This window comes from Myotis yumanensis, unplaced genomic scaffold (genome assembly GCF_028538775.1).
Source record: "Myotis yumanensis isolate MYYU_CA2020_CCGP unplaced genomic scaffold, mMyoYum1.0.hap1 SCAF_13, whole genome shotgun sequence".
Taxonomy (NCBI): domain Eukaryota; kingdom Metazoa; phylum Chordata; class Mammalia; order Chiroptera; family Vespertilionidae; genus Myotis; species Myotis yumanensis.
In genome coordinates this window covers 55443677-55464161 of record NW_027223764.1, presented here as the reverse complement: position 1 = coordinate 55464161, position 20485 = coordinate 55443677, and the positions used below count along the sequence as shown (strand labels likewise).

Genomic DNA, 20485 nt, shown 5'->3' with positions numbered 1-20485 from the left:
CAGAGATGACAAGTGAAAACAAAAAAAATCCAAGAGGTGGACAAAGGGCATAGGAGAAGTGGCAACACCTGTGTTTTGTAAAAATTTATTTTAATCTATCTGTCGCCATACATAGTTATTACGATATGATTGACTATATTCCCTTTCCTGTACATTACATCCCCGTGACTCATTTTATAACTGGCATTTCTACCGCTTAATCGCCTTCCCCTTTCCCATCCAATCTCCCAGCTCATCCCATCTGGCAACTACCAGTTTGTTCTTTGTATCTATGAGTTTGTTTGTTTTGTTGTTGTTGTTGGTTCATTTGTTCACAAATATTTGTCTTTTTCTCTTGGACTTCTTTCATTTAGCATAATACACTTCAGGTCTATTCTTGTTGCAAATGAATGGTTCTTTTCTTTTTTGTGTGTGATTGACTACTATTGTTTAATTGTCACCATATGACAGGCACCATGCTAGCTATTGAGCAAATATAGCTTTTACTGAGGAAAAAATACTCGAGATTAAATTACTGGCCACTGGGCACACAGGAATGGAAAGATATTGGGATCTTTATTTTTAAAAGTAAGTTGATCTAGCCAAAACCGGTTTGGCTCAGTGGATAGAGCGTCAGCCTGCGGACTGAAAGGTCCCAGGTTCGATTCCGGTCGAGGGCATGTACCTGGGTTGCGGGCACATCCCCAATAGGAGATGTGCAGGAGGCAGCTGATCGATGTTTCTCTCTCATCGATGTTTCTAGCTCTCTATCTCGCTCCCTTCCTCTCTGTGAAAAATCAATAAAATATATTTTTTTAAAAAGTAAGTTGATCTAGTGGTGGCCTGTGTGGCTCCGTTGGTTGGGCATCCTCTGGTGCAGGGCACATAACCAGGTAGCAGGCTCGATCCTGGAGGCAGCCGATCAATGTTGCAATCTCTCCCTCTCTCTCTAAAAATTGATTATATTAAAAGTAAGTGGGGTCTGTCACTGGAAGGACTCAGCAGCGAGATGTCAAATAAATGTGAGAAAGGATGGCCAGACCACTGAGCTGAAGATGGATTCGCAGGCAGGGATCAGATTATAAAGGGTTTTGCCTGTCATATGATTAGACTGGACTTGAATCCGAGTGCAAAGCCCAGAGAGTCAAGTGTTTGGGTCACTGAAAGAGGTACACGCAGGCCGAAAGTGGTAAAAAATTATGAATTTATTAGATGATCTGGAAAACAGATGGCTTGAGCCCCCAAATGGCCCAAGCACCCAGGGACGAGGAGTTGGAGGTTTTAAAGGACTCCGCAGGCTTTTTCAGCTGGGAATTCTCTGGGCGGCCGGGATCCAGGGCAAGTTCCAAGGGGAAAATTACTAATCTTAGCAAATGGAATGCCGCCTGGGAGAGGATCTAAAGGTCAGTTTCCCAGGGGGTGGGGGGATATCCATTCCATTATCCATCAGACCTAACATAAAGGGTTTTAAACAGGTCCTGCGCAGTGAGCTGAAATCCATGCCATCAAAAGCCTGGCATTTGCCCTGGCTGGTTTGGCTCAATGGATAGAGCATCGGCCTGCAGACTGAAGGGTCCCAGGTTCGGTTCCGGCCAGGGGCACATGCCTGGGTTGTGGGCTCAATCCCCAGTAGGGGATGTGCAGGAGTTAGCTCATCGATGATTCTCTCTCATCCTTGATGTTTCTATCTCTCTCTCCCTCTCCCTCCTTTTCTGAAATTAATAAATATATTAAAAAAAAAAAAAAGCCTGGCGAGGGTCAGCTAGGTGGGTTACTCCCCATTTACTGGGCGCCTGTGTGCTGACCGCAAGGGGGCGCCCTCGCTCGCCTGTGTGCTGACCGCAAGGGGGCGCCCTCGCTCGGCCCGCATCCCCGTCTCAAGCCCGCGGCCCCGCTCCACTCAACCTCCTTCAGAACGAAGGGCTGGCGGCGAGCTCCAGGGTGGAAACCGCGCCGCCTGGGCCCCGGGCCAAAGAGCTCGCCCGCCCGGCATAGCCACCCCAACTCCCAGCCCCAGCCCACCCGCCAGCCGCCTAATTCTCCCTCCAGCGGCCGCCCCAAGTTTCTTCTGGCGCCCGCGCCCCACGTCCAGTCACGTGAGGGCCCGGTCACGTGAGACCAGGGCACGTGAGACCGGTCACGTGTGGAGGACGCGGGGCTGGGGGCTCGGCTTCCGGGACCTGGGGGCCTGGGCGGGCGCTGTGTGTGCGGTCGTGGCCCCGGCGGGGCGCACTGCGGGGATGGTGAGGGCGGCGCGGGCCGGGCGGGTCGGGCCGGGCGGGCCAGGCCGCCGCCGCCCGAGCTCAGCCTCTGCTTGTCCTTCCGCTGCAGATGAACCCGACGGCGCCCGGACAGGAGCGGGCGCCCGAGCCCGAGCCCGCGCCCGCGTGGCAGCGGCCCTGGTCGGTGGAGGAGATCCGCAGGAGCGGCCAGACCTGGTCGCTGGCGGCCGACGCGGGCGTGAGAGGCGGGCCCCGGGGCGGCCGGGAGGGACCGCAGGGGAGGCGGCCGCCTGGGGGGGACGCCCGGCCCGCGATCGGGAGGGCTGGACCCAGCTTCTCCCTGCACCCAGTCCGTCCCGCTGCCGCCGGTCTTAACCCCATGCCTCTCGCGCTCGGAAACCCACCCCGGCAGGGCCCAGGCGTCAGGAGAGGGCGGGCCGGGGGCAGCAGCCCTTGGTGCTGCCCCTCGGACGTGGCCGGCCCGGCTTCTCCTGCTGAAGGGGCGGATGCCCGCCCTGCCCCGGGGACGGCGGTGGCACCGGTGCGCCGGCTCCTTGCTGGGCCGGACCGGACCGGGGCGCTGGGCAGGCCAGCACCAGGTCATCCTTGAGTGGTTGGTTCTTCAGGCTCAGAACTGACTCCAGAGTCGCAGAGGAAAAAGTAGCGATTGGCTATTTTACCCTTTGTCCTTGATCCCTGTAGAATGACAGCCAAAGAGGACTTTAAAATTCCTACAGAAAGGAAACAGCACGTGCCCACTGACCGCTTGCCAGGGGTTTGATGAGCTTTCTAAGTGCTTTTCGATGCCACTTGGCCTTGGCCGGGACAAAACCGGCATCCCTGTACATGCCAGCGCGCACACCAAGGGTGACAGGGAACGGGTTTTTTTGTTTTGAGACAAAAAGTAGATGCATATAATATTGACACTTGTGTACGTTTATTTTTTGAATAGTTACTACAGTTTCTACAGGAATTTTCACAGCAGACTATCTCTAGGACCCATGAAATCAAGAAACAAGTGGACGGACTAATTCGGGAAACTAAAGCCACAGACTGTCGCCTGCATAACGTCTTCAATGACTTCCTTATGCTGTCTAACACCCAGTTCATTGAGAATGTGAGTTGCTTAGCTGCGTCAGACTTCTTTCTAAATGCTAATGCTTTCTGGAGTAGCAAGAGGTCTATTATTTACTAAATTTTGAGGCAAGTGGTGGTTCTTGGTACTTTAAGCTTCTTTCTCTAGGATTAATGTCTTCTTAAAAAATTAATACATCTTTTTAAGCCTTTAAAAAATGTAATTATAAAATGTCCTCATATTGTAGCCTTTTCAACTCTTTTTAGTTTTGAGAGTGGTCCGTAGTTGTGCTGAATTGTGTGGCACTCAAGCCTTGTTTTGGCATATTCTGTAAAGAGGGCCATGCACCTGGTCTGATCGGCTGGGCCACCAGCATGTGACTATAGTTATAGAATGTTCCATTATGTTCAGATAAATTATATTAAAGGCGTGCATGTGTCCAGTTGGAATATTTTCAACTAACATTTTATTAATGATTGCTGAACCTATGACACAGAATCAACCCTAAACAGATTACTGAGCTGTACACCAGGTGTAATTTTATCTGTATATTTATTGAGTTTCTGTTAAGTGCTAGGTTTTTGTTTTTGAAGGTGTTTTTTTTGTGTGTGTGTGTGTGTGTAATAGTTCTGCATTACTGTTCACTTCTTGGATTCCCTGTTTCCCATCCATCTGTCCATCATCCTTAGTTCTTTATATCTTCCCGTTTCAGTCTGCAGCCAGAATTTGTCTCTGGATGTGCCTGTTGCCACTGCCAACTTTAACTGATTCCCAGACCCCTATAATGCGTGTGATACCTGCTCTTTCCATTCATGGCAGAGCATGATGTTGAGAGTATGGCTAAAAGTATCTATAGGCTGATAATATATTTGGCAGTGATTTGGCTCTTTATATAGTTTCCTCAAATCCTGACATAACTCTAGTTTGCGTGATGGTGCCATTTGGTTTCATGCTTTATTAGAAAGATATTCAAAGTCAGTTCTGGGTTTTAGTAATTAACCTTTGGCAGGGACAAGGTTGCAAACTGCATTATGAATTAGTGAAACTGAGTAGCATTCAGACCTTTGTAGGGCAAGAGAAATCAGTACTGTTAGTACAGGCTCCAGGGATGACTCTGAAGGAGGAGAAATGCTAATTAACAGTGCTTCAGTGTTACCAGAAAGGAACACGATTCTTCATTATTAGTTTGTTAATTTGGGAATTTTGTTCTGAAACATTAATTGACCTAGTTAATAACTTCTTTTTTTGGGGGGGTGGGGTAAGTTAATGACTTCGTTAGTAGCATTTCCCAAGATTATAACTTTACATTTATTTTTATTTTATTTTATTTTTTTAAAATTAAATCTTTATTGTTCAGATTATTACAGTTGTTCCTCTTATTTTTCCCCCCATAGCTCCCCTCCACCTGGTTCCCACCCCACCCTCTGACCTTACCGCCCCCACTGTCCTCATCCATAGGTGTACGATTTTTGTCCAGTCTCTTCCTGCACCCCCAAACCCTTCCCCCCCCCAAGAATAGTCAGTCCACTCCCTTTCTATGCCCCTGATTCTATTATATTCACCAGTTCATTCTGTTCATCAGATTTTTTATTCACTTGATTTTTAGATTCACTTGATAGATATGTACTTATTCATAATTTTTATCTTTACCTTTTTCTTCTTCTTCCTCTTCTTAAAGAATACCTTTCAGCATTTTATATAATACTGGTTTGGTGGTGATGAACTCCTTTAGCTTTTTCTTATCTGTGAAACTCTTTATCTGACCTTCAATTCTGAATGATAGCTTTGCTGGATAAAGTAATCTTGGTTGTAGGTTCTTGGTATTCATCACTTTGAATATTTCTTGCCACTCCCTTCTGGCCTGCAAAGTTTCTGTTGAGAAATCAGCTGACAATCTTATGGGTACTCCCTTGTAGGTAACTAACTGTTTTTCTTTTGCTGCTTTTAAGATTCTCTCTGTGTCTTTTGCTCTTGGCATTTTAATTATGATGTGTCTTGGTGTGGTCCTCTTTGGATTCCTTTTGTTTGGGGTTCTCTGTGCTTCCTGGACTTGTAAGTCTATTTCTTTCACCAGGTAGGGGAAGTTTTCTGTCATTATTTCTTCAAATAGGTTTTCAATATCTTGCTCTCTCTCTTTTTCTGGCACCCCTATAATTTGGATGTTGGTTCGCTTGAAGGTGTCCCACAGGCTCCTTACACTATCTTCATATTTTTGGATTCTTTTTGCTTTTTACTTTTCCGGTTGGGTGTTTTTTACTTCTTCGTACTTCAAATCTTTGACTTGATTCTTGCAATCCTCTAGTCTGCTGTTGGATCTCTGTATAATATTCTTTATTTTAGTCAGTGTATGCTTAATTTCTAGTTGGTCCTTTTTCATATCCTCGAGGTTCTCACTAGATTTATTGAGGGTCTCACTAAATTTATCGGCGGTTTCTAGAAAATTCTTGAAAAACCTTATAAGTGTGGTTTTGAACTCTATATCCAGTAGTTTGCTTTCCTCCATTTCTGTCATTTTTGACCTGTTTCTTTGTCTCCGCATTTTGGCTGCTTCCCTGTGTTGATAGGGTGGCTTTCTGTGCTAGGTGTCCTATAGGACCCAGTGGCTCAGCCTCCCCAATTACCTGAGGTGGACACTCTTGGTGCACCCCTTTGTGGGCTGTGTGCACAGTCTTGTTGTAGTTAAGCCTTGATTGTAGTTGGTATCACTGGGAGGAATTGACCTCCCACCCAATTGGCTGTGAGAATCAGCTGTGTCTATGGTGGGAGAACTTCCGTGCTAGAGACACTCTTATGGGGCAAGACTTGCATCAGTGGAGCTTTGGTGCTCACTGAGTCTGCCCCCTGAGTGTGTCCCTTATGGATCTGAGGAGTTGTAATCTGGATGGTCCCACTCTGACCATTGGGTACACTGGCTCTTGGATCTCTAAGGAGGTGCTAATTTAGCCTCTCTCTGAGGCTACCCAGCAGGAGCTACAGAGAGATCTGCAGATTCCTCTTCTTTGTTTGGGATTTGGAGGTGCCCAGATGAGGCCCAGCTATGAAGCAATGCAAGCTGCTGTGGGCCTTGTGCCTTCTTTTGGATGTTCTGGGTCCCTCTGACCCAGCTGCAGTTTGTTAGGTAATTTTAGATTGCAAAGGGCCGGGCCATTCATATGCAAAAGCCTCTGTGCACAGCTTGGGTGGGGCACGGTCTCAGGGGATCAACAGGGCAGAGCAAACAGCTATGGCTGATCCTCAGCCCTGCCCCAAGAGGCCCGGGGTCTCAGTGTCCCACGGTAATCAGTAATCGCTGCAAGCACCTCTGAGAGAAAGCCGCCCTCGAGTTCCGCCCGATGCCAGACAGTCCAGTTTCTCCCCGTATGAGTCTGGGTCCCCAGAGACTCGCCCGGAACTGGAGTTCAGAGCAGTCGGGGGCTTGTGGCTCCCTCCCGATTCAAAAAGACAGCCGTGTCCTCTGTCGCCAGCCCTTGCCGCGTGCGCTTCCGTACCTCTGCACTTTACTTCCGCACCTCCTCTGAGTCTCAGTGTGCTCTTCTCTTCCCTTCTAGTTGTAGAGTTTCCACTCAGCCAGCCTTCCTGTGGTTCTGGATGATGTCCGTTTTGTCTTTTAGTTGTATTTTTGAAGTGGTTGTGCGAGGCAGCAATTTCAGGTGTTTACCTATGCCGCCATCTTGGTTTCTCCAATTTTACATTTATTGATATGCAGTTCTTCTACTGAATCAAGCCTCATATTTTTGAAAAATGTTTTATTCCTTGGGCCTAGCACAGACCTGATATGTAGGGACTCAGTGAATATTTAAGTGAATGAGAGAACACATCATGAAAAGGACCAGCACTGTGTATAGCCTGTTCAGAAATCCCCTGCCCCTGGTTCCCTTTTCTCCAGTTCCCCATCTTCACCTTTTACCTTCTCCCCAAATGAGGAAAAGATCCTCTGAGTGGAAATACCCAAGATATTTTAAAATCTGGCATGACTAACTGATTTAAAAATGATCAAGACCCACGTGAACCTGTGAGCTCCACCTGGTAGGATGAAGGAAGGTAGCATTGGTTATCTGATGTGTCTAGCGACCAAAGGTGTACAGTCTTGGTTACTCTAAAATTTCCCATGGGTTTTATGTATTTGCTGGTTGGTTTCTGAGATGTCATGTTTGGCTTTCAGCTGAGGCTGTTGATGTCTTGGGAGGTAGCTTTTAATGACAGGCAAGAAAAAGGTAGGATGATGGTGCTGTTCAGACTTCAGCATGAACCTCAACCTTTTAGGGAAAATGTTCTCACGATTTGAATTCTGAAGCTGCCATGTCTTAAAGTCTCAATTTTAAGAATTACTTACTTGCCGGGGCTGGTGTGGCTCAGTTGATTGGAGTGTTGTCCAGTACACCAGAAGGTGGCGGGTTTGATTCTTGGTCAGGACACATAGCCAGGTTGTCGAGTACGAGAGGCAACAGATAGATGTTTCTCTCTCTTTCTCTCTCCCTTCCTCTCTAAAAAGTCAGTTTCAAAAATTAATTTTTTGTTTCTGTGTGTGAAAATTACTTCCCAATTTTCTTTATAGAACAATTAGAAAAAGGATATGGAAACTGAAGAAGCATCTGCAACTTTGTCAGCTAGAGCAGAGCCGCTCAGCATTTGGTATATATCCCAAATTCATTTCCCATACCGACATTGGGCTTTAAGTTTTCTTTTCTGTCTTGTTATAAAAGTAAAGAACACTCATTGTAGAAGAGATTGGCATAAATAAAAAATATTAAAGTGTAAAAAATCAACTATAATTTTGCCACTCCAATGAACAAACCATGGAACATTTGGCATATTTCTTTCTGCTCTTTTTCTTTTTAACTCTAACCTTTTCTAGATTACCCTGTTCGCGCGCAGCGCGCGCACGCACGCGTGTGTGTGTGTTTGCAAACTTCATTTTTCGTAATTTTAATTTATTATAAGCATTTTAACACATCTTTAGGGCTTTTGTGAACTTTATTTTTCTTATTCTAGATTAGAACAATAGGTCATAATTTATGTCATAATCCTTCAAAATCAAAATTTTTAGTGAAGTGCTTCATATGCCTAGAAAAGAACAGATAACCACAGATGCTAACTATATGCACCATCCTGCATTAACAGATTTTAATATTTTTCCATATTTGATTCAAAGGCACCAACTTCCCATTTTTTTCCTTAACTTTAAACATTTTAGGTGAGGGCTTTTGTATCTCTGCCTTTCGTTCTTACGTGGAAAATACATATGTGTGAATGTGTATGAATGCATACGTGTAGTATGAGGTAGGGATCTCATCTTGTTTTTTTTCTTTGTGGTTGACCTCACTGATTTATGTCTATTAATGCATGTGTGTGCATATGTGTTTATGTGAAAATGAAATCAGGCTTACATGTAATTCTGGCCTCTGTCTTTTATTATGTTTATCTGCTATATGCCAGTATCACAATCTTAAATACCATAGATTTCTAATGTCTTAATAGGGCAAGTCCCCAGGACTGCTTTTTCTTTTTTTTAATCCTCACCCGAGGATATTTTTCCATTGATTTTTAGAGAGAGTGGAAGAGAGAGGGAAAGACCGAGAGAAATATCGATGTGAGAGAAACACATCGATTGGTTTCCTTCTGCATGTGCCCTGACCAGGGCCTGGGCCAGGGAGGAGCCTGCAACCAAGGTACGTGCCCTTGACCAGAATTGAACCCCGGGCCCTTTGGTCCACAGGCTGACGCTCTATCTACTGAGCCAAACTGGCTAGGGCCCCATGGCTTTTTTTGATTCAGAATTTTCATGGTTATCCTTGGCTTTTTACTGTCCTATGTGAACTTGAGAATTACCTTGCTAAGTTCCACAGAAAATCCTATTAGTATTTTGATTGGAGTTGCTTAGAATTACAAATTTGATGTTTGAGAATTGATCTGGACATTTAAAAACAACGTCTTATCAGATTGGCAGATATCTTTTTTCTTTTAAAATCTTCTTACTGATTTTAGAGAGAGGAAGGGAGAGGGATAGAGAGATAGAAACATCATCAGTTGGCTGCCTCCTGCAGGCCTGCTACTTAGGATCAAGCCCTGGGAATGGAACCGTGACCTCTTGGTTCCTAGGTGGACACTCATCCACTAAGCCACACTGGCCAGGCTTGGCAGATATCTTAAAAAGACAGATAACATCTGCTGGAAAAGGGTTGGGAAATGAGCACTTGAATATATTATTGGTGATAGTGTGAGTTATCATAGATTTGTGGATAGTACTTTGGAAGGAGCTGCTAAGATTAAAAAACAGTTTTGTACTTGGACTTGGCAAACCTATTTTGGAAAACCTATAGAAATAAAAGGGCCAGGGACTAAGAATATATGTGTGCATATATTTACAGCAGTTTGTTTACAAGGGCAAAAACTGGAAATCTCCTTAATGTTCACCAATAGGGAGCTGTCGAATTGTGGTTGAGTTCATACCATAGAATATTATGCAGATATTACGAAGATTGAGTCAAATCTATGTGCATTGACCCAGAAAGTGGCTTATGGGAACATTAAGTGAAAAAGTGGGGCAGAGAACTAAGTATAGTACGAGTGGATACTTATTTAAAACAAGGAAGGATGGGAGGACTCTGAATATGTTTGAATGTCTGTCTGCATTTGTTTAGGAGCCGCAGGAAACAGAAGAGCACACACCACATTTAAACTGGTTATTCCAAGGGGTAGGTTGGAGGTAGGGGAGAAAATATTTTTAGATATATCTCTTTTCCATATTTATTTATTTATATAATTTTATTAATTTCAGAGAGGAAGAGAAAGAGAAACATCAATGATCAAAGAGAACCATTGATTGGCTGCCTCTTACAACCCCCCTACTGGGGATTGAGCCCACAACCTGCTATGTCCCCTGACTGGGAATTGAACCGTGACCTCCTGGTTCATAGGTTAATGCTCAACCATTGAGCCACACTGGCTGGGCTCCATGTATCTGTATATTGATGTTTTAATTTTAATTGAGATACAATTCACATTCCATAAAATTCACTTTTTTAATAAGTGTGCAAGTCAGTAGGTTTTGGTACATTCACAAAGTTTTGTAACTATTACCAATATCTAATTCCAGAACATTTTCATCACCCCACTGCTTGTAACAGCTTGTTTTACTTTGGGAGTTTATAAGACAACTAGAGGCCCGGTGCATGAAATTAATGCACTGGGGAGGGGAGGGAGGGATCCTTCAGCCTGGCCTGCGCCCTCTCGCAGGCCCTGGGGATCGGGCCTAAGCCAGCAGTCAGACATCCCTCTTGTAGTCCAGGGCTTTTGCAGTCCGGGACCCCTTGCTCCTTACCGCCCACCTGCAGTGGAGGCAGGAGAGGCTCCCGCCACCGCCGCTGCGCTCGCCAGCCATGAGTCTGGCTTCTGGCTGAGCGGCTCTACCCCTGTGGGAGCGTACTGACCACCAGGGGGCAGCTCCTGTGTTGAATGTCTGCCCCCTGGTGGTCTGTGTGCATCATAGTGACAGGTTGTTCCGCTGTTAGGGTCAATTTGCATATTATCCTTTTATTATATAGGATAAATACTGTAAAAATAACAGAGGGAATCACAGTGAGTTGCTGGAGTGATGGCTCTGTTTTGGGGAAGAGGCCTTTGTGTCCATGCCCATGGGCCAGTCAAATGCCTAGCCTGCAGGTAAACAATTTGTGGGTGGCATGGCTTGTCTGTTTTCATATAAATAGGACAATAAAATTGAACAGCTATTTGAAGCAACAGAATGATAATAACTTTTACCTTTGCCATTTCTATTGCTCAAAATGTTAAAGCTCATGTTACCTAGTAGATACGTCTGCCAGTTGACATTCTCAATAGCCTCACATTTGAGTTACCTGTATCATTGCCACATCAACACTAAGTATTAGGTTAAGCAAAAAGGTGTGAAAACTGGCATCTTACGGTTTTTGTGACTCTGGTCAACAATGACATTGAACTTGGTTTCAGTCGGCTAGTCAATTGTATCTTTTTTTAACACCTTTCGTACCGCATAGAAATCTCTAAGACACACGCCAGGGACCACACGTTTTTGGGCAAACTGCACGTTATTTAAATCATCATAACTACAGATCATAGTGCACTTTAGGTGTTGTTTTTCAATAATTATAACATTTTTATTTACAAAAACAATTAAACAATTAAAGTTCCTAGTACTTTTTTAACGTATGGTACTGCGTAAAACATCTTCTAAAAGCGCCAGGAACTTGAAGACTAAGACTATTCGAATGACCAAAATACAATGTAACTGCAATGCTTTATGGGTTCGTGCAATTATATAGTTTTTCGTAGATTGACCTGCACGGTTTCCACCAATGAGATCGCTTCATTCGATGTGGACAAGACAGTGTGTTGACATCTAAGGTCCATAACAGATGGCACGTGAAAAACGAGAAAACTCGTGAGCGGTACGAAAGGTGTTAAAGTTTAGTTTTGGTGAATTGATCTTTGCTTTTTTGTCCTTGACTAGTAGCTTCAGCCATTTAATGATAATTTTTTCCTTGTGTTTATTGTATATTGAATTAATCCTTTTTATTGTATATTGAGTTCTTTCATTGTGATTTATTCCAAATGATGTTTTAACCATTTAAAAATGAACTTGCTTCCATGTTTAGCGTGTATACGATGAAGAAGTGGAGGAGCCGGTTCTCAAAGCTGAGGCAGAAAAGGCAGAACAGGTACTTGCATGACTCCCTCTTCCATGGAGTTGCTGGCTTAGAGACGAAAGTAGTGGAGACTTGTAAGGTGGCCGGTCGGGGTGGATATTGGGGAGATGGGGAGGGCTGCTCCTGTCAGGCCAACAATTGAAGTCTTTTATTTCAGAAATTTAGTATGTTAAAAAATACATAGTAAAGTTCCAGCATTCCAGCTTAAAATGGAGCCCAGTTCAGCAGAGATTTTCTGTCAAGGGCCAGTTAGTAAATATTTTAGGTTTTGCTGGCCTCATTGGTCTCTGCCTCTTTTTTTTTTTTTGTCTCTTTTCTTTTCATCCTTCTATTCCCTTTCTCTCCTCCCCTTAAAAAATATAAAAACCATTTTTACATTGAGGGCTACCCAGGAACAGGCCAGAGGCTGGGCTGTAGATTGTAAGTTCTTTGAAAACTGTTTACCTGTCCTGTCAAGATGACTCCTTTGATTCTTACTCCTGCCAGTGAAAAACAACGGGGAGGTGATGCGGGATTAGTCCACACGGGCACCTCCTAAGTGCTGCGGCATGTGGGTGAACACGCATTAACTCGGGGAGATTGCAGGGAGCTCATGACTAGGAGAAAGGCTCTGCCTTTAGGAGGTTACAGTCTTAGCTGGGGTGACAGGGGGTAGCATGTCAGAGCTGCATGACTGCTGCTTCAGAAGTTCAGATGCAAAAGAGCTCACCAAGGATGAGATGTTAGCTGGCTGAGAAAAGAAAAGCCAGGTTTGAGGACCATTTCAGCAAGAAAGAATGCCACAAGATAAGGTTCTAAGTTAGGGAGTGTAGCTGGCATTTTGTGGACTCTTAGTGGAAAATACTGGAGGTCAGAAAGGAGGAAGGAAAGGTGGGGGCGGGTGGATGCTGGAGGGCTTCATAAGCCCCCTGGCTTCCTGTGTTCTTCCTGGGTCCTCACGTCATTGCCAAAGCCTAGACGCTAGCGCTCTGACAGAAGTTGTACCCTTCTCCTCCCACTCAGGAAAGCACAGTGCAGTGTGACCAAGTTTATTATGGGAGGCGTTTTGAATCAGCTCTAACTTATTTAGAAAATATAGATCATTTTCTGCTTTATCAGTAACTGTTACTTGTAGCATATGAAACTGTTGGACGGGGAAAGGATATTAGAAACCAGCTACAGTTCTCAGCCTTGTTTTAAATAAACAAGCCTTTACTAGTACTACTCTTAATAGAACTGTTTTTAATAGTACTCAAGGATTTGCAAACTCTTTAAGTGTAATAGTATCCAGTTCCACCAAGACAGGGCTCAGTTTTAAAGTGAAGGTATTCAGTGAACTATTTTTAATTTTATTTTTTTGTTAAGTGTCACCTGAGTATATTTTTTCCCCATTGATTTTTTTAGAGAGAGTGGTGGTGGGGAGGAGAGGGAGAGAAACATCGATATAAGAGAGACACATTGATTGGCTGCCTCCTGACTAGGCTAGGGATCGAACCTGCAGGCCAGGTATGTGCCCTTGACTGGGAATCAAACCCGAGATCCTTTGGTGCATGGGCCGATGCTCTAACCACTTAGAAGACTGGCCAGCGACACTATATGTCACAAACATATGTTCACACCCTTAGTACAGAGTCAACCATTTACTAGCACCAAGCATAACAGAGTGGAAGAAAGGTGCAGCCAAAACAAAAAGCTAAGTGAGAAACACTTCCATATTTAGATCAAAATGTCAGTTCTCATAGGGTTTTCCCTTTGGCCCTCAAAACAATGCCGTATGGTTTGGTTCTTTCTATAATTATGTATTGTCTTCTAGAATATTTGTGAAGAGGGGAAATGACACTGCATTTTTCCCCCCAATATTTCTCAAAATTGGTGACATAGTTGAGTGTATGAGGGAATGGTCACTGGGAGCTGCTACTGTAGGAAATGGAGACTGAACTGTTTTCAGCAGGTTGGTGCTTTACACAGACTTCAGGGCGGGTTGGGGAGCTGGTTCTAGGATGCGGAACCGGGTAAATGAGAGACGAAACTGACCCTCCCGGGGTTTGAAACAAATTTATTAAAGTAACTGCATTTGTCCAATTATTATTGTTATTTTTAAATATATTTTTATTGATTTCAGAGAAAGGGAGAGGGAGAGATGGAAACATCATGATGAGAGAGAATCATTGATCGGCTGCCTCCTCACACCCCTTATTGTAGATGGAGCCCACAACTCAGGCATGTGCCCTGACCAGGAGTCCAACCTCTACCTCCTGGTTCATACCTTGACGCTCAACCACTGAGCCACCCTGGCTGGGCATTATTATTTTTAATTGTCATTGAAAAATGACACCCCGGGTGGAGTATTTTCTTTCAGGTCTTTACTCCTAAATTGTCCAAAGGAGCATTGACCAAGGTTAGTAGGATGCAGTTACGGTGAAGCTAAGTCTAGGCCCTTCACTCCTCTGGTACCAGGGAAGCGAAGTGCCATTTGAGGGCTTGTGGTGTGCCATTAACTGTTAGTGTGCTTTCACCTAACTTGTCTTGCTGAACCATCACACAGTAGGGCTTTTGATGAATCTGGAGCCCTGAGGCCTTAGGTACTTCGATCCCTGTCCTAAAAGTGACAAACTTGAGATTTAAAACTTACTCCGAAGTCAGTGTCAAGGCATTTCTCAGAATCTGCCTTTTGGTAGCATTACGTCAGCCTTTCGAATGAAGATTTTTTTGGAGCATGAGTCTAGGCTTTAGAGAACATTCATAGTGTTTTATTATGATGGAATCAATATATTGAAGATCCATGCTGAACGGTATTTTTTTGTAGGAGAAGACCCGGGAACAAAAAGAAATAGATCTGATTCCTAAAGTTCGGGAGGCTGTGAACTACGGTTTACAAGTATTGGACAGTGCATTTGAGCAACTAGATATTAAAGCAGGAAACTCAGACTCTGAAGAAGATGATGCTAATGACCGGGTGGAGCTGATCCTCGAACCAAAGGTAAAGACATGCAGTTCAAATACTTACTGTTGAACCTATTGTGTTTTGGATACTTGAGCAAGTGAGCATGTGACTCAGTGTTCTTGTATCGACTCCATCAGGCAAACTTGCTATACAAGAGCATTGATTGAGCACTTACCTGCGTACAAGGCAGCATGCCACGTTAGGGGATACGAAGTTAAGGGCATGGTTCCTCCTCGCAGGGTCCTTATTACAGCATCACCAGGCTGTCAGGGGAGGAGGCATTTATGAGAGTCACCATCATAAGTGCCGTGAGAGAGAACTGATTTCTACGCTGGGAAAGTTAGGGTGAAGAAGAGACGGATTGTGTTTTGAAGAATGAGAAGAAGGCTCATGAAAGGTAGAGATTGTTGTGATCCTGAATTCTGTAGCTTGTGCTAAGGGAGACTGCAGAAGTGTTGAAGGCATTTGGGTTGTTTTCAGATTTTGGCCGTCATGAATGAAACTGCACGCTCATGAGCAGACTGTTAGCCCAATAGGTGTTTATTGCTTTGCCATTACTTCCTCTGAGATTGTCAAAGGAGACAACTGGGCAATATCAGAAGGCTCAAGTAAACACAAAAAGTTGCTATTTTGCTTTTGAGAGTCCTTGTGACGTGCAAGTGTCTTACGAATTGAAATGCTGCAAAACGAAACTCTTCTCTTCTCATTCATTTAGCTGCACTTTTCTCTTTCAGTTTGAGCTTAGTGTCATACCAAGTCGGGGCTGATTCTTGCTTTCTTACTGTCGGGATTTAGAAGTTAGCAGTGGACCCTGGGAAATGTATTCCCTAACCACACTATTAGTTCCAAGTCCCACACAGGTGGACTTGGGAAGGCCTCCTAAGTCAGCGAACAGTGTGCCCAATTATCACTTTCTTTTTTAAAATTTTTATTTTTAATTTCAGAGAGGAAGGGAGAGGGGAAGAGAGAGAGAAAAACATCAGTGATGAGAGAGAATCATTGATCGGCTGCCTCCTGCACGCCCCCTACTGGGGATTAAACCCACAACCCGTGCATATGCCCTTGACCAGAATTGAACCCGGGACCTTTCAATCCACAGTCCGATGCTCTATCCACTGAGCCAAACTGGCTAGGGCCCAATTATCACTATCTTTTCTTTGCACTAAATTGATTGCTGTTGTATCTCTACCCTTTACGTTAATCTTCCTAAACTCTTTGTTGTGTGAAGCATCAGAACTATTCTTTCTCCCTCATCCCTGGGTCTTTTCACAGGGAAGGATATCATGGCCAACGGCCGTGCCTCTCAGAGGACAAGTCAGCTTTCCTCCTGCAGTGGAGATGTGAGGTTGTCCTAGGGTGGAGTGCCTTCTTGTACTTAAATTGTTAATGTGTGTGGTGGGTGGGTCTCCAGCATATATTATCATGTACACTGTCTCCTTCATTTCATTCTGACGTTTTATCATCTGGTCTTACTTTACCAGCTTCACTTTTCTGAGTTATACAGAGTGTATAATATCTGGGGGATATTATTATTCTCTTTTAAGTTTTTTTTTCTCCCAGATAGGTTCACATCCATCTTAGACATATGTTCATTATGTTGACTATATATATTTGCATATTTGTTGTTCTTTTTTTCCCTCTAGCCATGCTTCATGTGCTCTCCCCCAGCCTTCTCCTTGGCTCTCTGATGCAGTGTGAAGGAGGCCTTGAGTCCCTTTGTGCCTTGTTTGTGACCTGTTTGTCCATACTTCCTCCCTAAAACTGGGACATACCTACCTACCTTCTCATCCTATATAATAAAAGCCCAATATGCTAAATGTCCAGTTGTCCATTCAACCAATCAAAGCATAATATGCTAATGATATGCTGAGGCCGCTCAGCTGCTCGCAATGATGTGCACTGAACACCAGGGGGCAGATAGTAGACCAGTAGGTTAGCTTGCTGCTGGGGTCTGGCCAATTGGGACTGAGCAAGATGGGCCGGACATGCCCTGGAGCCCTCCCACGGTCTCTCCCTGGCTAGCCAACCTCCCATGTCCTTCCCCAGCCCCAGTAGTGCACTGGTGGGATCCCTTGGCCTGGCCTGCGCCCTCTCGCAATCCAAGACCCCTCGGGGGATGTTGGAGGGTTAATTTCGGCCTGATCCCGCAGGCTAGGTTGAGGGACCCCACTGGTGCACGAATTTGTGCACCAGGCCTCTAGTAGTCATTGAAAACCATTTGGGTGATTTCCTCAGTGTGCTTCTCTCCAGATTTAGGGCTCTTATTGAGGATTCTCAAGATTGATTGGTTGAGCCCTAGCTGGTTTAGCTCAGTGGATAGACCATTGGCCTGTGGACTGGAGGGTCCCAGGTTTGATTCTGGTTGAGGGCACATGCCTGGGTTGCAGGCTTGATCCCCAGTAGGGGAGCAGCTGATCAAGGATTCTCTCTCATCATTGATGTTTCTATCTATCTTCCTCTCCCTTCTTCTCTGCAATCAATAAAAACATAAAAGGTTGATTTTTTTGCTTACCAATGCTGCTTTTTTTGTTGCTGCTGTTAATCCTCACCCAAGGATATTTTTTCATTGATTTTTTTTTTAGAGCAGCGGTTCTCAACCTGTGGGTCGCGACCCCTTTGGGGGTCGAACGACCCTTTCACAAGGGTCGCCTAAGACCATCTGAAAACACATATATAATTACATATTGTTTTTGTGATTAATCACTATGCTTTAACTATGTTCAATTTGTAACAATGAAAATACATCCTGCATATCAGATATTTACATTACGATTCATAACAGTAGCAACATTACAGTTATGAAGTAGCAGCGAAAATAATTTTATGGTTGGGGGTCACCACAACATGAGGAACTGTATTAAAGGGTTGCAGCATTAGGAAGGTTGAGAACCACTGGTTTAGAGAGAGAGTGGAAAGGAGAGAGAGAAACATTAATGTGAGAGAGACACATCGATTGGTTGCCTCCCGCACACACCCAACCAGGGTTGGGGATTGAACCTGCAACCCAGGTACATACCTTTGACCGGGCATCAAACCCGTGACCCTTCAGTGCACAGAATGGTACTCTAACCACTGAGCAACCAGTCAGGGCTTTAATGGCTTATTTTCTATTATTTTTCACAGGATCTGTACATTGATCGTCCTTTACCTTACTTAATTGGGTCAAAGCTGTTCATGGAGCAAGAAGACGTAGGTCTTGGAGAACTATCCAGTGAAGGTATTCTTTGCACCAAATACTTTAGTAACTTTTAACATTTCTATCATTTTATTTTAAAATAATTTCAAACTTTACGTTAATCTTGTAAGAATAGTACCAGAACTCTCCCATATCACACAGCTTTACCAGTTGTTAACATTTTGCCACATTTGTTTTGTCTTTCTCTATGTATATACATACTGTTTTTTTCTGAACCTGTTTGAGAGACAGCAAGTAGACATTATCGCTATCACTTCTGAATATTTCTGTGTATATTTTCTAAGAACAGGACATTCTCTTACACAGCCACACTATCATGAGCAGAGTCAGGACATTTCACTGGACATAATACTATTAGCTAATCCTTGGTCACGTGCAAGTTTTGCTAGTTGTCCCCATGATGTCCTCTATGTCACTTCTTTCCTCTGATTTGGATCCAGGGTTGCTCGCTGCATTTAATTGTAAAAAAAAAAAAAGCTTTGCTTTGCTTTTTATAACCATGACATCTTTGAAGAGTACAGGCTAGTTTTTTTCTTTATTTTTCATAATTTTTTTGTAATTAATAAGTATCTTGTGGGGAGATACTTTGAGGCTATATAAATATTTCATTCCTCACTATAAGATACTTTTAATTCCAGTTAATGGTATAGCTAGTTTTTTTGTTTTGTTTTTTTAAATATATTTTATTGATTTTTTACAGAGAGGAAGGGAGAGGGATAGAGAGTTAGAAACATCGATGAGAGAGAAACATCGATCAGCTGCCTCCTGCACACCTCCTCCTAGGGATGTGCCCACAACCAAGGTACATGCCCTTGACCGGAATCGAACCTGGGACCTTTCAGTCCGCAGGCTGATGCTCTATCCACTGAGCCAAACTGGTTAGGGCAGTATAGCTAGTTTTATAAGCATTTCTGTGATGCTGCTATATGGTGGTTTGTGATTTTGAGAAGAAACTAAGCACATTTTCTTACGAATATTTGTGATAACCTTATCTTTCTTCTAAACAGAAGGTTCAGTAGGCAGCAATCGTGGCAGCATTGTGGACAGCGAAGAAGAGAATGAAGAAGAGGTAAGGACTGTTCAGTGTGTCCAGGTCATGATTGGCAGGAGACTTAGGGTGTGTTTAGCAGGCTAAGTAAATAACATGTTTGTGAATTAGCAGTATGTCTTCATAAACCCTTCAACGGTGAGAGAAGCCATATTGTGAAGTTTTTTCCTTGGGATTGGATTTCATTTATGTCTTGTGAACAAAAACAAGGAAAACTGCTTTAATCCCTTTTACCATTTCTCTCCCTTCACCTCCCCACCAAATCCTCTTTATACTAATAATAGAGGCCCAGTGCACGAAATTCGTGCACTCGGGGGGTGGGCGTGCGGTCCCTCAGCTCGGTCTGCGCCCTTTCGCAGTCCAGGAGCTCTTGGGGGCAGTCCGACATCCTTATTACTGCTGCAGAGCGGGAAAGGCTCCCACCACTGCCGCTGCGATTGCCAGCCATGAGCCCAGCTCAGGGCTTCTGGCTGAGTGGCACTCCCCCTGTGGGAGCACACTGACCACCAGGGGAAGCTCCTGCATTGAGTGTCTGCCCCCTAGTGGTCAGTGTGCATCATAGCGACCATTCATTCTGCCATTTGCTCGATTTGCATATTAGCCTTTTATTATATAGGAAATTTTGAAAGGGCAGCTTAGATATTTTGGTGGGATCTCTTTCTGACATACAGTCTTTGAGTAAGTTTTATCTTTGAATAATTTTAGGAAAAATGTACACTATTGAAACCTTTATTATAAAACCTTCTAGACCAGAGTAATGCTTAGAGTTAGCTGTGTTGTTGCCACTAGCATCTTCATATCCAGAGTGTAACCTGACTCTGCTCTAGGACCTCAGGGTCTGTGGATCTTGACCACTGTTGTATCTGGCTTTGTTCCTTTAGACAGAATATCCGTTATTGCAAAGGTTAGAGATGTTTGTGCGTAGATTTCTAAAAGGAGACGGCATTGTATGCATATACTTGTCTCCTTTCTTTTTTCTCTCATCCTCTTCCCCTGCCCTCCTTCAGCCAGCCCTTCAAACAAAACACCTAACAGTGGGAAATGAGCTTTTCTTAAATAACCTCGCCGTAACTGATGGCCGGGAGCTGAATCCTTTGCTTTTAGCCATCAATGCAAGCCTTTACTTAATTGCTGGTGGCAAACACTGATGTTCCCTTCTTGGGCCTGATGAAGTAGTTATCCTATTTAGAAGGGAATCTGGAGAATGGAGTATAAAAAGTAAAATAACACAAACCAGTTTTGGATAATTTAGTTAATTAAATATGCAACTCTTACTTTAAATCCAGTGGATAGTGCAGATGGACATGAACACATTGTTAGAGATGTTTTAATTAACCACAAAAAATTACATGTTGCCT

The 20485-nt window shown here is 44.0% G+C and overlaps 1 protein-coding gene across 3 annotated transcripts in view; it reads left to right on the top strand.

The window, feature by feature from the left end:
* Window positions 1-2136: 2136 nt before the first annotated feature.
* The window catches only part of LOC139022100 (WASH complex subunit 2A-like), a 75245-nt gene continuing 56896 nt past the window's right edge, over window positions 2137-20485 (top strand). For 2 of the 3 annotated variants that reach the window (XM_070433163.1, XM_070433162.1), the window contains exons 1-7: window positions 2139-2222; window positions 2311-2439; window positions 3154-3318; window positions 11910-11972; window positions 14746-14919; window positions 18007-18100; window positions 19087-19148. In XM_070433163.1, coding sequence (XP_070289264.1) covers window positions 2220-2222; window positions 2311-2439; window positions 3154-3318; window positions 11910-11972; window positions 14746-14919; window positions 18007-18100; window positions 19087-19148 — 690 coding nt within the window. In that variant the 5' untranslated portion in view covers window positions 2139-2219. Of the gene's footprint in view, window positions 2223-2310; window positions 2440-3153; window positions 3319-11909; window positions 11973-14745; window positions 14920-18006; window positions 18101-19086; window positions 19149-20485 lie in introns of all 3 variants that reach the window. The other variant, XM_070433164.1, reaches the window with a different exon arrangement.